Below are 14,912 nucleotides of genomic sequence, written 5' to 3' on the forward strand. Positions count from 1 at the left end.
GACATCGCGAGGTCTTACATTAACGTATCTGTGTGCTCTAAAGGTACCCTAAGAGCGAACTTCATGCAAGATATACGGATATTGTGTCTGATTGACTGTTTCATAACGAAGAACGAAGATGCCCTCGCTGGCACTATAGTTATTACTATGTGGTTCAAAACGACGCAAAGCGTTCGCCAAATCCGGTGATAACCTCTTGCTCTACGCAGACACGTAGCCGACAAATATATAAATAAAAGTAAAGCGACGCTATGTAGAACGACAAATGCGCTGCTTGACAAAAGAAGCATCGGTAAAGCGAATCGCAAACCGCCAAGGCCGTACCCAGGAATTATTTTCAGGACGAGTGTCACGGTGTGCACCGGCGGCCGCATTGAAAGATTTCTATTCATTTATTTTCACGTGTAAATCAAGCATGTCGCTGACATATACGAGAGTATAAACTTACAGTGCATATATTGACACGGACGTGTAATGACGTATATGTAAGTTGTGCTGAACAGTATGTCGCCGAGGCGATAATTTCGGGGGTGTCAGGACTCCTAACCACCCTCATAGTTGCAGGCTTGCTTGCACACGGTGCACTGTTTGCTGGGGGTCGCATTACGAAGTCAATTGTCGCTCTGGTCTTCAATGCGATTGCGGAGTATCAGTAGACCTAGACATCCCGTGATCATCATTGTTATAATCAACAACTTTTTACGATTTTAACACAGTCGTCGGAGTCTCTCTACGGCCAAAAAATATAGCGCTAGTTGTCTACGTGATCTGCAGGCACGGCGGTTTTACCAGCCTGAGAATGACGGGTAGTACACGTAGTTGCCTAAACTACGTCTTTCCTGCTTCAAAAAACTTCGTCACTTTGCAGATTCATCATATTCGACAAGCTATTGAGTTATAAATGGATCAGTTCGCACTAATTATGAGTCTGCGCCGAATGTTATCCCTTAATGCGTTGAGGAAAATGTTTGAAAAGTCATGCCAGTATTAAGGCAAATATAGCGTAATGAATACAGCAACAAAGAAAAGTCCGTAGCGACAAGCGTGAAGATCAGACAAATCCGTGTACGATCAATAACTCCCATCGTATCTGTACGATCGCTGCGGCAGCCTCTCCTCAATTAATTTTACTAAAAAGCTCTGTCCTTCCACAGATAATTGCCCGTCTTGCAAGGATCGGAAACATACGTCACGATAGTTGGACCACCGCTCATTCTTGCAGGTCAGGTTCTTGTCTCCTTTCCTCGTCTTGAAGTTGAGGGCGGCCATGTTGAAGGAAATACAGAGGTGCGCTGACGTTTCGTTCTCCACGTGCAGGATTCGCATCCACGCAAGGGCCGTTCGCTGAGGTCAGATAGAGAGAGAGAAACAAGAACAGAAAATAACATCATTCACAAGAGCCCAGGCATTCATTGAAACATCCCCGTTCGTCACTTTCTTCTTAAGTATGTACAGACAAACAAGCGCGCATCTCAAATAACTTTGATCTTCGCCAAAAGGCCGCGAAGCGATAACCCACCCCAAATCAACATTCGCGACACGGCATGTCATATAGACACCTAAGAGGCACTTCTAATAGGCTAGCCCAAGAAGCCATTTCCGTACAGCCTCCGTCAAACTTAAAAGGAACATATCTGAACAGTCTAAAGCGCCTTTTCGTTTCTGTCATCTGGATAGTCCTGGCTGGGGTGCCTTGAAACTGATAGCTTATTGCGTCTTCCTTCCAAGGGCGTCGATATTTTTTTTGTCCTTGAAGCCTGCGTTTGTGAGAATTAGGCCGCTAGGAATGTGTCATGATTGTTCGGGTTAAATCGGACGGCGGCTGTTATTGGGGCTAACAACCTGAGTAACGTCTGCACTAGCTAACGTCCCGTCGCCTAGCAAAGAAAAAAAAAAGCAAAGCAAAGGCAAAGGCAAACGTACAAATGGGGAGCGTACGTTTAAATTCAACTGGGGTACTTTTCGGATGGTTTTGCCCTTCGTACTTCTTCTTGGTCAATCCTTGAGATAACAAAACTTCGTCTCAACAGCGCGTTGGGAAGCTCGGCAAGATCTCCAATTATAGGGAAAAATTTTCTCCTGTAATGTTTGCATTTAATATTACGCACACTATATATGAACGCTCTATAGAACTCGCAAAAAAGGGGGGGAAAAAAGATAAATACGTCTGTGGATATGTCTATAGGCTGTCTAATTAAAGTTTTCATGGGGTGGTGGCACCCTTCGTTGCTTTTTGTGAAAAGGGGCGTAGACGGCTGGACCCTTACGATTGGAACGGAGGAAGTGAGCGTGCCGTCTTCGAGGAAAGACGAGGGCAGCGACAGTTTGCACTGACCCTGGCGCTTGATACGGTGCGTCTCGAGGATCAGGTAGTCCGAGTACCTGCGAGACCCAGCTGTCGTTAAAGACGCGCTAAAGAGCGCATGTGCCAATTTAAATCGGCTCATATTAGTAGAGTTGTCACTTTAAAGTTATATTTTCATTAATTTTGGGGACGGCGGTTGATTACAATGGGAGAAAAATATAGCCGAACGTATTCTTTTCTTAATTTCGCGCGATACGTCAGCGGCGGTGCGTCAGTATGACGTCACGGATTTCAAAGTGTTTTGTTCGTATTTGGGCAGTTTTTTTCGCAGGACACGTGCTAATTTGAATCGTTGGTTCCGTATAGAATGTCAATGTAGTTATATAACCTATTAACGACCATAGACACGCTGTAAATATCCGTGACGCAGCGGCGAGGTGCAACGTCCTGGCGACGTTCTTACTTACTATCCATTTTCATTGTCCCTTTAAAGTTATTAGGATGAAAACAACGTACAGTCACTGAATCATACACAGCGGATTCACTTTAGCGTTGACAAGGATCAACACTCGTATTTGTGATAACATACGGTGAAATAAACCGATCATCCATTTATGAGGCCATCATTCAATCTTAAATAAGGCCCTTGCGTCTGATCCTCTATAAGTAATCTAACACGGTAACATGCATTCCGCTCGATCTATGGCCTTCGAGATCAGATGGCGTACGGTCTTCTTTCGCGCGCTGTTTTTGACAGTGTGGCCATTATTTCGTTTTGCGGGAATTCCACTAAAGCTACATTCGAGACTGGATACAACCTGGACATCAATTTGCGCAGCAGCACATCGTTTTCTTCCAGGTCGTCAACTTAGTGCCAACGCCACGCCGTTTACTACATGCAGCGCATCAACCTTAATGCGACGGCTTCCGAAGCGAGCTCCATGCCTGTTTTCAGAGTGCGCCTCGCCTGCGAGCGGATGCGAGCAAACGCCAAGTGTGGCGCTTGATGCCATGCGCTAGCCGTTCACTCGAATACGCTAGAGTCGACTTCACGCACTCAAGGCACCTTCGGCTTGCGCATTAAGGTGACGCGTTTTACCAGCTTATGATCCATGTTTATACATGAAATGCGGTGCGTTCGAAAGATGATACAGTGAGCTACTGTCCCATTCATGTAAAAATACCTTCTGCTAAAAATTTCTGTAAACATGCTGAAAGGCTAAGAAAAATTTGAAACCACACTAAGTGCTTTCCATCCGCCAAAATCGCACTTAGGCCGGTAATGGAGATTGCGGAAAACTCTCTACCATTAACAACACAAGGTGACGGTATACCTGGCGATGTCTTCGAGGTGCTCGGCCACGTCTTCCGCCGTCTTTTCGTGGTCCGTGATGCTGAGGCCCACCACAATAAGAAGCTTGCGCTTAACCCTCGAGAACTCATCGTGCAGTCTCTGCGATCAAATATGATGATGAGATCAATTAACGAGGACTGTATAAGTACGATGTAATGGATACTTGTGCAAGTGGCTGCGAAATGTGTCGATCATTATCTCCCTAGTCTTTGCTTTTTCTTTGTGTCTTGTAACGGACAAAAAAGGAAGTCAAGGAAAACCGATGCACACACACACACACACGAGAGATAAGAAGTACACACATGCATTTCAGCTGGACTACCTGAAATTTATATTGATAACAAGCCTGCAAGATTAGCACCGAGCTTGCGCCATCACAGAAGCAATCTCACGATCATCACGATCCTATGTAACTCCGCATAGCGCAGTTCTAAAACACCCCGTATAAAATAAGAAACAATGATACGTGCATCGGCGTATCTTCAGTCCTCCCTCCCAGTAGGTGCAGCATATTCACAGATTATGATAATGAGAGCTGGATGTTGAAGTCTGCAGTACACAGTTTCAATACTTTAAAGCCTGTTCATATATTCATTATCAGTTAATAAACATTCACATTTTATACAAAACGATGCACCAAAACACACTGCTGTAAAGCACGCTGCTGTATAAGGGATTCCATATTACGGTATAAGTGTGTGAATGTGGGATTGCTTCTGTGCTGGCGAATGCGCTTGGTGCTTAAAACCTAGCGGGATTATTACATGATTAATAAACTTCAGTCGTTAGGCCAGCGCAGTTGTAAGAGCAGCGTACTCATATTTTTCTTGCTTTTTTTTCTTTGTTGGATTCATCATACATTTAGTCTTCCATTAATTTGTCTGTTTAGTATATGTTTGCCGGCCTAATTTTTCAGTCTCGGCCTTGCGTTAGTTTCTCATGAATCCAGCACACATTCCTGTCTGAAACCACAGTAAGAAAGAGTGGGCTTTCTTTGTTAATGATTATCCCATCATGACTCCACTAAATGAAGGATATATATGAAAGGGCAAATCGGCATCTACTTCAAAGTAGCACCAAGCTCATAACACGGTGGAGTGTTGGGCTCATTGGCACTGCATTATTTTAACTAAGCGCTAACGCACAACGACGAAGTGACAGAACGGGGCACCACAGCCCGCTGTATACGATCAACAAAATTATTTCGGAAAATGAGTTTGCCATATAAACAGGCTATATGCCGCAGCCATCACACATGGTGAAGGGAGCTAGCGCTTGGTATCAAAAACAAGCAAAAAAAATAAATAAATAAGCACACCAGTCAGTATAACACATGTGAAGGGTATCTAGCACTTAATAATTACCTATAACAAAAACTGTAGTCATCACACGTGCAAGTGGCAATCGATAAATACAAACATATTTTGCGAGAAACCTTTGCTTGTGTTCTCTAGATACCTGAGCTTTTTTCTCTACGATGGCTACAGAATGGCACTGACACACACGTTCCACTTACGGGCTGTTCTTTCGACCTCAGCTTGCGTGCGAGGCGATCGTTATGTCTACACATAATTACAGTTTCATGGAGCGGTGGGGCACATCCCCACGTTTTGCAAGGGCTGAAACCCGCCCTTAGTCCGTTCTTATTACATTGTACTTTTGTCCCCTGAGCCCACAATGAAAGTAGGGGCCGAAGTAAAATTATCGGCAATAGGGTTGTGCGATTTTGTCGTTGTGTGTTTTCGCTTCAATCATAGCAAAGCACCAGCCACAAGCGAAAATCATAGAGAACGAGGCTCGTACAAACGGAGTGTGCAAGCGCCGCGTGAGGAAAACGCAGCTGTTCGTTGTGAAAACCGATCAAGTTGCTTCTTTGACGCGAACTGCTTATCCCTAGCTCATTATTCGAAGTAAATAAAAAAAAACTATGACCTCTGAAGTTTGGCGGCAACCGCTCAGAGGATAACTTAAAGAACGAAACATTTGGAGGACACTTAAGCTTCACCTTTAAGAGTGCAACGCGATAACATTCAAATATCCCTGACTGCTCCTCACGCTTCCCGGCAACTGCAGTTTATGTAACCGTAATGTTTACCGGGAAACGCTGGCGGCGAAAGCTATGCATCGAAGGCGGGCTTTCTCGTAGAAACGCGGCCTCTTGCGTGGGCCAATCTTCTGTTATTGTTTCGCACTTTTAATATTTCAGTCTAAGAAGATTTAACATAAAAGGCATGCGCTGTCGGTGTTTTGTGTCACGACATTTGTTTGTGGGCTGTCATTCTCAAAATTGCCAGGAAATATAACTTTGTCAAGAATGTAAGACAAGGTATGAGACACTTTAGTGATAGAATGTTGTGACAATATAACCCCTATATACTCCATGTCATATATATAGCCAAGAGTGGCATATACATATACCTAAATATATACGGACATTTTCGCTCACGATATACCGACGCCGGACACCGACACCGGATTTTCAGCGACCCGCGGAGCCCTTTAACGCTGTCGCGTTAATGCTTGACGTGAAATGGTGATGCGATGCACTACCTGTGCACCTTCTCGCGCAAACGCAGGCGCACCTTGACGATGTGGAAGTATCGCCTGCCCACGTCGGCCGCCTTGACCTCCTGGTCGAGCAGCGCAATGCCGTCGAAACCTTGCAGGTTCAGCCACTCAATGGCGCTGCGTGCGAAGTGGCCCATCTTGGGCGGGTTTCGCCACAGCCGCGCGTAGAAGTCCGATAGCTGCTCGGCCGACACTCCCACGAGTAGGGGAAGCGATGTCTTTGCGCGTAGCTCCTTGAACTGCTTGAAGCTTTGCTCTGCAAAGCGCGCCAGCCTCCAATATCAAGAGCTGAGTCGGACCAGGAATCAAGAAATCTATTGAGGCATCGCTACAACGTAACCCCGAACTAGGAAGAAATCCGCATCGTCCTGATGCCGAGGTCTTTCAAGCCGAAGTATAGTAAAATGAGCGTTTAGAATCTGGCGTTTTTCTTTTTTTTTTCTTTATGCATCCATCCATCCTAAATCAGTCTGTCTTCCTTCTTTCCTGTTTCTTCGTTCGTCATTGCTTCCCTTCAATGTTTTCCTTTTCTATTCAACTTGAAATTGCAAACCAAGGTGAAGGGTGTCGATCCAAAAAAAAAAATACCGGTTCGGGTTCAACGCGCTCCGATTTCGTTCCCGTTCCGTTCCGCTCCAGTGAAATAAAAATTTGTAACGGTTCGTGAACCGGTTCGCGAACCGGTTCGGTGCAGTCCCTTTTATCCTGCCCAATGGTGACATTCTGCACAGTACTATCGACTTGCCCGCATAGCGCATGCGCAAGTTTCACCAAGAGGAGGCAGTAATTTAAGAAAAGAATTTAGAGATGCGCGGAAAGTTTCACGTATATTTTAAAGACAGAGATAATTACTAAGATTCCCTGCGTCAGCGTAAGGCCTGCGTAGCTTCAACACTCGTTACTTTGACAGCTGCACAGTCATTTAATTTTTCGCTTTGCTTCAGGTTTTTTACTGCGGGACTGATGGTGAGCGACTGCGGCATTATCTATGGTGTAAACGACAGCGCGAATTCACACGGTATTACGTAAACTACAACTCCATGCTTCTAGTCTGTAGCGTAAAAAGAAGCCAGCATCTGACATTTCGCCCAGTCTGCTGCTTCTTTAGAAGCAGGTGGGGACATCGATGCTTCTGAAAGATGAACAAGGACGGATTGTGCTGAATAATAAGTCGATTTTTTTTTCTCGCGCATTTGCACGTGGTGCGTAGTCTTGCGCTGGCTATGTGCGTACAAAGGAGTCACGAGCACGCACGTGTTGTGCCCCACGAATAATGTCTACAACTCGAAGAGCGTTGTACTCTGCTTGGCTAAGCACCGAACGTGCGTTGAACCATGGCACGTAACATTTTGCGTGCCTTTAGAAAAGGTGACGACATACTTTAGCGACCACAGTGTTGTGGTTACAATAAGTCATGCAGCTGAACTCGTAGATGTCTCTCCTCGAGGACGTCGTCTTTACCGCTCTTCGTGTTTATCTCATTTACTTAGTTTTAGTAACAAGTTGACGTAACTGCCGAATTGGGAGCACCACCAGAAATGTTACCAGCTCATAGCCATCGTCTATCCCCATTCTTTCACGCAAAGCAAGTCGTAAGTCGTAACAATCTGCTAGTGAGGTGCTCCGACAGAAGAAGTAGTAGTTATTCTAAGAATCGTACAAAGAATTCAGCACCCACTGTCGGCTTAAATGCTTGAACGGTTTCGTGCTGAACCGGTAACCATTGCTATTTTTTCGGTTCAGATTCGGTTCGGGTTCGGGTTTAATACCGCCCAAAATTGCTGTTCGTGTACAGTTTTCGGTACGGGTTGAGGTTAGGTTCGATACTGCATATGAGGCACTAATTTTAGCCATTTACACGTCTGCACCCAGAATTATTTTTCAAAGAGGCGGTAGGATGGGTGTGGAGGTTGCAGTTCTTAAGTCCATGGCAGCCATATTGAAGGGCTACATGCTATGCGAATGTTTCCACGATAGCGACAACACTGGGAAATCAATATGCCCGTTATAATTTTTTGTGGTTTATATACGAAGAAAATATTTCTTGGAATACCTAGACGTAACCACATAACCTGAATATCAGGTTAAGAGTAAATTTGGGCGCTATTCTAAGCCCCATAACAACTCCGGTAGACACAGCCCTGGTCATATATACAGCAAGAACTCCTATGCCGCATTCCCAAATTCGTTCACCTAACCGCCACAACCTCATCCGTGTTCACTTAACTTGGTTTAAACGGACTATAGTTAGGTGGCCCATGGTCACGAATCTCGAGTTTTTAATACCACCAAACGTCCCGCCATCGGTGACATCGTTTTTTAACGCAGCTTTCTTGGAACTCTCACCGTCCTCCCTGGGCATGAACCACTTGTGCTCCGAGAAGAACACCATGTCCCGGTAGATGAGATGCGTGCAGTGTTCGGTTGGATAGTGGTCCATGTCAGAGAGCAGGTCGCCGGCGACACATAACACTGCTGGTTCACCTGCACCACCGGTCACGTGTTACGCGCACACATCGGGCAACGTCTTCTTTCGCAAAGCGTTCAGGCCGAGATGACGCACTCGCGAAACCGAACTTCTCTCACGGAAACAGCCGAACGACTAGACGTACTGCGTTTAGAACATCACCACAAAGACATCGAGCACTGCGACTAGAGAGTTGTGATCGTTTAGAATATGCACGCCAGCATAAAAATAGCGTACTTACTCGGTAAACTTTTGGACCTTTCCCTATCTTGAGAGCGGGGTGGCGCTGTAAACAGTAAAGAAGCAGCGTTCGTTTAAGCACACTACCTCTATAAGCTGAGTATCTGTTACAATCTGTGCGATCAGTTTTTTTTTTCTTACGCTTCTTTTCAACTCCGTAGAATTCCTTTTCCACGTGGTGCTCTGAAATCAAGAAGCAGAGCAGGAGAGAAATTTCAGAAATAAGTTTCGCGCTTTTTTGTGTCATGGTATGAACTAAAGAGAACTATAGGTTAACAATATGACGTACTCTGCACTTCCCGAATGGCCTGCAGTCTGGGGAAGCGGTTGATGCCGTCACAGATGGCAGCACTGTCGTCGTGGTCCACGTGGAACACGGCTACGCAGACGCCGTGGAACACGTCCATCGCTCGGCCCACCTAATGGCGCCACAAGAGAACGCAGTGAAAAGTAACTGAAAGAAAGTGATCTTCCACTTTGTCGTCGAGATTGGTTTTAATGTGAAATGCTTTGCAATAGATTAGCCTACAGCGTGCGCAAGTTGCTGCCCTACTGCAGAGCGCCGCCGGGCGCACTCTTACATTATTTTGGATGAATCCATGGTCCTTTCCGTCTAACTGAGAATGTTACTGTTAGCAGCTACATAATTCAGAAATTCCATTCTCAAGGAGGTAAAACTGTTTTTTCCTTTTCTGGTTAGCAGCAAAGTAAACGTATGGTGGGCAAATCAAATTAGCTCTGGGGAAATTTACAAGATGGAAGTATGCGGTTTTATGAAAGGAAATTTGTCGTCTGCTCTACAGTGGCACGAAGCCGCGAAGGAAACCAATACAGGTTTCTCAGAAAGAATGCGTAGCAGTCGAAAAAAATTCATCCTCGTCCTGACTGAACCCGGGACCAATGTCCTTGACCACGCAAAGGCGTTGAAACAAGCTTACCTTTGGAGTACAATTTTTTTTTAAATGAGAAATCCACATGAGCTTCCTTAGTAGCTTGGTGTTACTGTGAAGAAAGTGACAGTTTTCTCTTCCATAGACATTTGAGTGGAGGCCATGTAGGATTTTGCTTATCATCCACACGAACTCTCACATCCGTTCTGCTTTAAGGGGAGCTCACAACACCTGTTGGTATCCGCCTTCGCATATATAGAATTGTTGATGTAACTGTGCTGTTTGAGTTCAAAGAGTTGCCGAACAGCTAGCGAAATCTCAATTTCTACAATCTTACGTCCCCAAATTTTGTCACAGTCACCGGCAGGGATAAGGCGGACGATATTCTACGAGTGGCCTTGAACAATGTTGAGATACTTCCGGGATACATCTCCCACTCATGTAGTTAATGCCAAGTTGGTGTCAAAGTGTCCGGAAGATGACGTGCCTTTTTCTTGATGGCGTCCTCGCTGTCATAGGCGAGCCACGTCTGCGGCTTGCGCCTGGACGTCGACAGGGCTACGCGGTCCTCGTCAGGCGTCACCCAGACGTTCGTTCCGCACATCTGGGAGTGAATGGAAAGCGAGCGGGCCTTTAGCACGTGCATCCAGCAGGCGCGATCATAGCCCGTCGCGGAACGTCAGCCCGCACGTGCACAGACTTCGTCAGAACCAGGATAACTCTTTGCTATAGTCTGCATGTTACACATCACGTGCTGCCATTTGCACACAACGTGGCGCTGCGGTTCGGACGCGAAAATTTGATGATAGTAACTTTGACCTTCATTTTCTCCAACACAGTAGGTAACCCCTTTTCCGCGAAAGAAATGGAAATAGACTCTTGGAAAGAATGCGTCCACAGTATTAGGTGATTCAGTGTTGGTGCTCGGAGTCCCTTTAACCTCCATCAATTGGACGTTATACTGCACATTGCTCTCGATTACCTAAAGTATTTATTCCGGATATGAAGCGAGATGCACACGGAACTTTGTGTGGATAATATTTTAATAATATTGTTATGTCCAGATTTCGGACTCTCCTTTTCAGTATGTCGTCTCAGACGACGGAAAGCACCCGTGAAGTGGGTTTCGAAATAGCGGGAGATGACACGACGATCCAGGATATACGATAAACATGTGAAGATATCACACGATCGTTATCAATGTGTTTTAGCACCAAAAATAAGCGTTTTTTTTTTTTTTTTAATGTGAGGAGACACTGAATTTCTCCACGTACATGGGGATGCTGCTCGCAGCATTTAACAGTGCTATTGAAGCAAAAGTATTTTTTTTTTTGCCATCTTTGTAACATTCCAGTCACTTGTGACTTTGAAATCGATTATGTGCGTTAGCTCTTTTCGGGTATGAGGACGCCAAAAATCAATTTTAATTGACTGCGTGGGCGTTTGCTCACCTGTCCGTAATTGATCCACTTGCGGCCCGTGCACCATCCGCCGACGGTAGGTCGGCTGTTGGCTGCCACGTCGAACGACATGGTGGACATATCGAGTGAGAAGCACAAGTTGTGCGTCCCGTTCAGGCCGCCATCTTCTTTGACCATCTCCATCCAGAGAAGGGCCGATTTCTGCGGTACGCGCGGACATTGTGCGAGGAAGTCTGTTTGACCTGAATGCGAAGTCGTCAGTGCAGTCGAGGACAAGTCACGAGACAACTGTCGTGGACTAGGATCTTACGAAGAAGCGTCACGTGACAACAATAAACACTAGTCGATCTGAACAACAACCAAGAAGGTACAAGTAAGGGCAAGAGCCACGCACAAGATTCAGGTAGAAGCAAACGTCCGTTTTCATGACGCATGTTGAAATTCCGCATTTGCGATCGCGAATCGGCGTACAGTCGGCGTCGAAAGTTTACGGACCGCGGTATCTGTGAGAGAGCTGAATATTTCCGCAGCCTGTGCACTCAACGTGAAATTCAGGTTTCAAGCGTATAGCAGCAAATGAGAACAACAAAGTGGTGCACTGTCTTACTGGCTACGGTCGCGAACTTGGAAATTCAACGTTTTCGCAGATCCCATGGTCTGTAAACTATTGACACCGATTGTACATAGGGGCCACGACCACGTTCAGCCTTATCTGTAAACTGTAATGCACATGGTACCTACCACAGGAATGCTGCTGGGTGTATCGTCGACCCGAACGAAGATGGACGGATAGACGAGCCTGCAGAATTGCTCCTCCTCGTGATAGTGGGTCTCTATCACGAAAATGTCTGCCGCGCTGATGCATGCGAGCGAAAGAGAGGTATAAAAATGTGTCAGGCCGCGATTTACGGATATCCTTCGGTAATGGTCTAGTGTTTCTGCTATGTCATTGGCAATGTATGCGGGTCAAGTGTAGGCTGTGCAGCGAAAGGCTCAACCTCGAAGTGAACTTACGTAGAACTACAAAATGAAGCTACCCTTGAGGCACGCTCTTTTTGTACACACTCGAACACAACCATTCTTCGTCTACCATCGGCCATGTCAGACTGAACGCGCTGGTACTCTTACCGACAGGAGCCAACCGGAACTGCCAGTTGAGCGAGGATGCTGCTGAATGTGTGCTGATGCTGTTCGTGGGAGGAGTGGATTCTCTTCGAGCTTTGGCAACTACGGCAGCGCTTCTTTTTCTGCACCGTGCATTCTCGTATCATCACACCGGGTGCACACCGTGCCTTTCTGCTCACACTCCACGCACTCGTCATTTAATTATACTTGAGAATTTGATCTCCCCGTGTGTCATGGAAACACCCATCATGTGACCGCATTTATATTAATCACGTTTACAGCTGGTCGCCAAGCTGAGGTGCAATAACAGTTAACGAGACAAGAGGTCGTGCTCATCTATATTGTCTCACGACGTGAATATTTTGCCCCCGAATGAATCCTCGTAAGGTCACTTCAGTCCACTACCAGGAAAACTTTCCGCACCTATAGTCGTTGATTGATTAGGCCTCACATTGGTCATTTGCTAGTCTCCTTATTAGCTCCGACAGAAGAGCGACAGCCGTGGTCAGGCACAGGCCGAGGGTCCGATTCCCGAAGGTTTCTTGAAGAGGTGAACCACTCGGGTTTCTTTCACACTTATAGCAAAACGCTACAGTCGGATGAATGACACGTTTTCCAATCATGACTCTGCAATGAATATTCGCGCATAGGAATGATAGTTTCAAGGTGGCTTTGGCTGACACCTCCGAAGAAGTCGCTATACTATCACTGCCGCTTGAAGCTATATGTAGTTGGGACGGTAGATACGGGAACAGTTATAGGTAATCAGAGGTATTAATAAGACTGTTCCTTTGTATCGGCGAGGTGACAGGTGTCATCTTGCCATAAAGGATAATATATTCGACCAAAATTTATCCTTATGCAGTGACAAGTTTTCTTTACAACCTTTCTCCCTCGAATCACCAGACTTCTTCTGGTAGTGTCACTACCAATGCTCCTTCAATCTTTTTGCTTTCGTCATCTACTTGCGACCGAAGAGAACAACCCTTAAATTATGTTCCACCCTTTCTCTGACTGAGACGCAACAACGGGTAGCTAGCACCTACGTTACGAAACTACACGCTCCGTTTACAGCAGTGCGCATACCCGCATCAAATCGAAGCGGGCTGTGAAGAAGCACTTACCGGAGGTAATCCTTGATCCTGTCCATGATACTCTTCTGCGTGTACTGGTCATGCGATGCGTACCCAGAGTAGATAAGGGCCGGTTTCGGTTCTCCCAACTGCTTCAAGGCATCTTGGACGCTCTGTTCGAGCCACAGAGAGGGAGGTGCGAAGGGTAGATTAACGAACATAGGCCACGTGTTGCTGGACTAGAATCTTGCCGTTTACAGAAAGGAGTAGCATTGGCATACTTTCAGCAGTAGCTTACGCGAGTGCGTAAAAAGAGAACGAAGAACGCCGACAACGGCGAGTGAACGCTTCGTGCTGCCTGTCGCCTCACTGCGTCTCGGAAACTAGAGATCGCGCGACTTCCAACCCTAGGCGCGCGGAAACGCAGCACGCATGAGGCCACGAGCCATCTCGGCTCGGCCTAGCGTTTGTGCCCACTGCAGCTTACCTCCGAGATACGGCGCGTGGGCCGCGTACCCCCCTCCCCCCTAGCGTGTGCTTGATCATGTGACCTCCAACATTGGGTGCAAGGCAAGACGGCGCTCATCAAGCCATCATCCCACCATCGTTCTCAGTTCATCCTCGCGCACTTGCCCTACCATCCACATCTGATCGCACTTGGACTTCATACGGAACTTGACAGCGACTGCGAAAATCCATCTGGAGTGTCTTATTGCATAATAAAAAAATCGCGCTAGCCGCATTCAATGCAGCGCAATTAAAGCTTAGAGGCGGTGATGTTCAGCATTAAACCGGGGCTCGATTCTGCAACTGCATTCTGAAGGGGCCAAAATACAGAAAAGTCCGTATATAGATAGGTATTATGATCTTTTAAGTATCCCGGTATGCCAGAAGTTGTTCCAGAGCACTCTTCAGCAGTGTCTCCCATAGCTAAGGTGTGGCTAAATTAATAACAGCGCTCACTGTCCTCTGCACCCTCTCTCAAGTCGCACTTTCATGTAGCAAGGACAAAAGAGATGGAACGATAACTTTTGTGTGTTTGTTCACCAGCACTGACAGAGACAGTTTTACTTGATTGTGTTCATTAGAGCGAGAAACTGTGTGTCGTCTTTGTTCATGCTTGTTGATTCATTGATTCATGGAGTTGAACGTCCCAAAGCAAACAATGAGAGATGTCATAGTGGAGGGCTACGGATTAGTTTTGACCGACCTCCAGGGGTTCTTCAACGTGCAACTAATTTTAAGTGCACGAGCTTTCTTGCACTTCGCCCGGGCAGGGAATCGAACCCCCGACCTCGTTCTCAGCAAAAGAACACTATGGTCACTGAGCTACCCCGGCTGATTTGTTCATGCTTGTGGTCGTTGTGCATGTGCGCCTGGAGTATTACGATGCCGAACAAGCTCGTCCAATTTTGCAGAGCGCCTTGTCGATCGAGCGCTCTTCGTCCCATTTTCCTTAACACATCGTG

At 46.3% G+C, this 14,912-nt stretch overlaps 1 protein-coding gene across 4 annotated transcripts in view; it reads right to left on the reverse strand.

Annotated features, from left to right (window-relative positions):
* The window catches only part of LOC119460932 (uncharacterized), a 72,017-nt gene that overhangs the window by 16,976 nt on the left and 40,129 nt on the right, over window positions 1–14,912 (reverse strand). For all 4 annotated transcript variants that reach the window (XM_049673256.1, XM_037722069.2, XM_049673255.1 and 1 more), the window contains 12 exons: window positions 13,495–13,616; window positions 11,987–12,101; window positions 11,276–11,446; window positions 10,312–10,428; window positions 9,224–9,353; window positions 9,076–9,117; window positions 8,936–8,980; window positions 8,574–8,711; window positions 6,242–6,483; window positions 3,640–3,758; window positions 2,268–2,382; window positions 1,189–1,344 (listed from right to left, as the gene is read on the reverse strand). In XM_049673256.1, coding sequence (XP_049529213.1) covers window positions 1,189–1,344; window positions 2,268–2,382; window positions 3,640–3,758; window positions 6,242–6,483; window positions 8,574–8,711; window positions 8,936–8,980; window positions 9,076–9,117; window positions 9,224–9,353; window positions 10,312–10,428; window positions 11,276–11,446; window positions 11,987–12,101; window positions 13,495–13,616 — 1,512 coding nt within the window. The remainder of the gene's footprint in view (window positions 1–1,188; window positions 1,345–2,267; window positions 2,383–3,639; window positions 3,759–6,241; window positions 6,484–8,573; window positions 8,712–8,935; window positions 8,981–9,075; window positions 9,118–9,223; window positions 9,354–10,311; window positions 10,429–11,275; window positions 11,447–11,986; window positions 12,102–13,494; window positions 13,617–14,912) is intronic.

Source organism: Dermacentor silvarum, chromosome 8, assembly GCF_013339745.2.
Source record: "Dermacentor silvarum isolate Dsil-2018 chromosome 8, BIME_Dsil_1.4, whole genome shotgun sequence".
NCBI classification, from domain to species: domain Eukaryota; kingdom Metazoa; phylum Arthropoda; class Arachnida; order Ixodida; family Ixodidae; genus Dermacentor; species Dermacentor silvarum.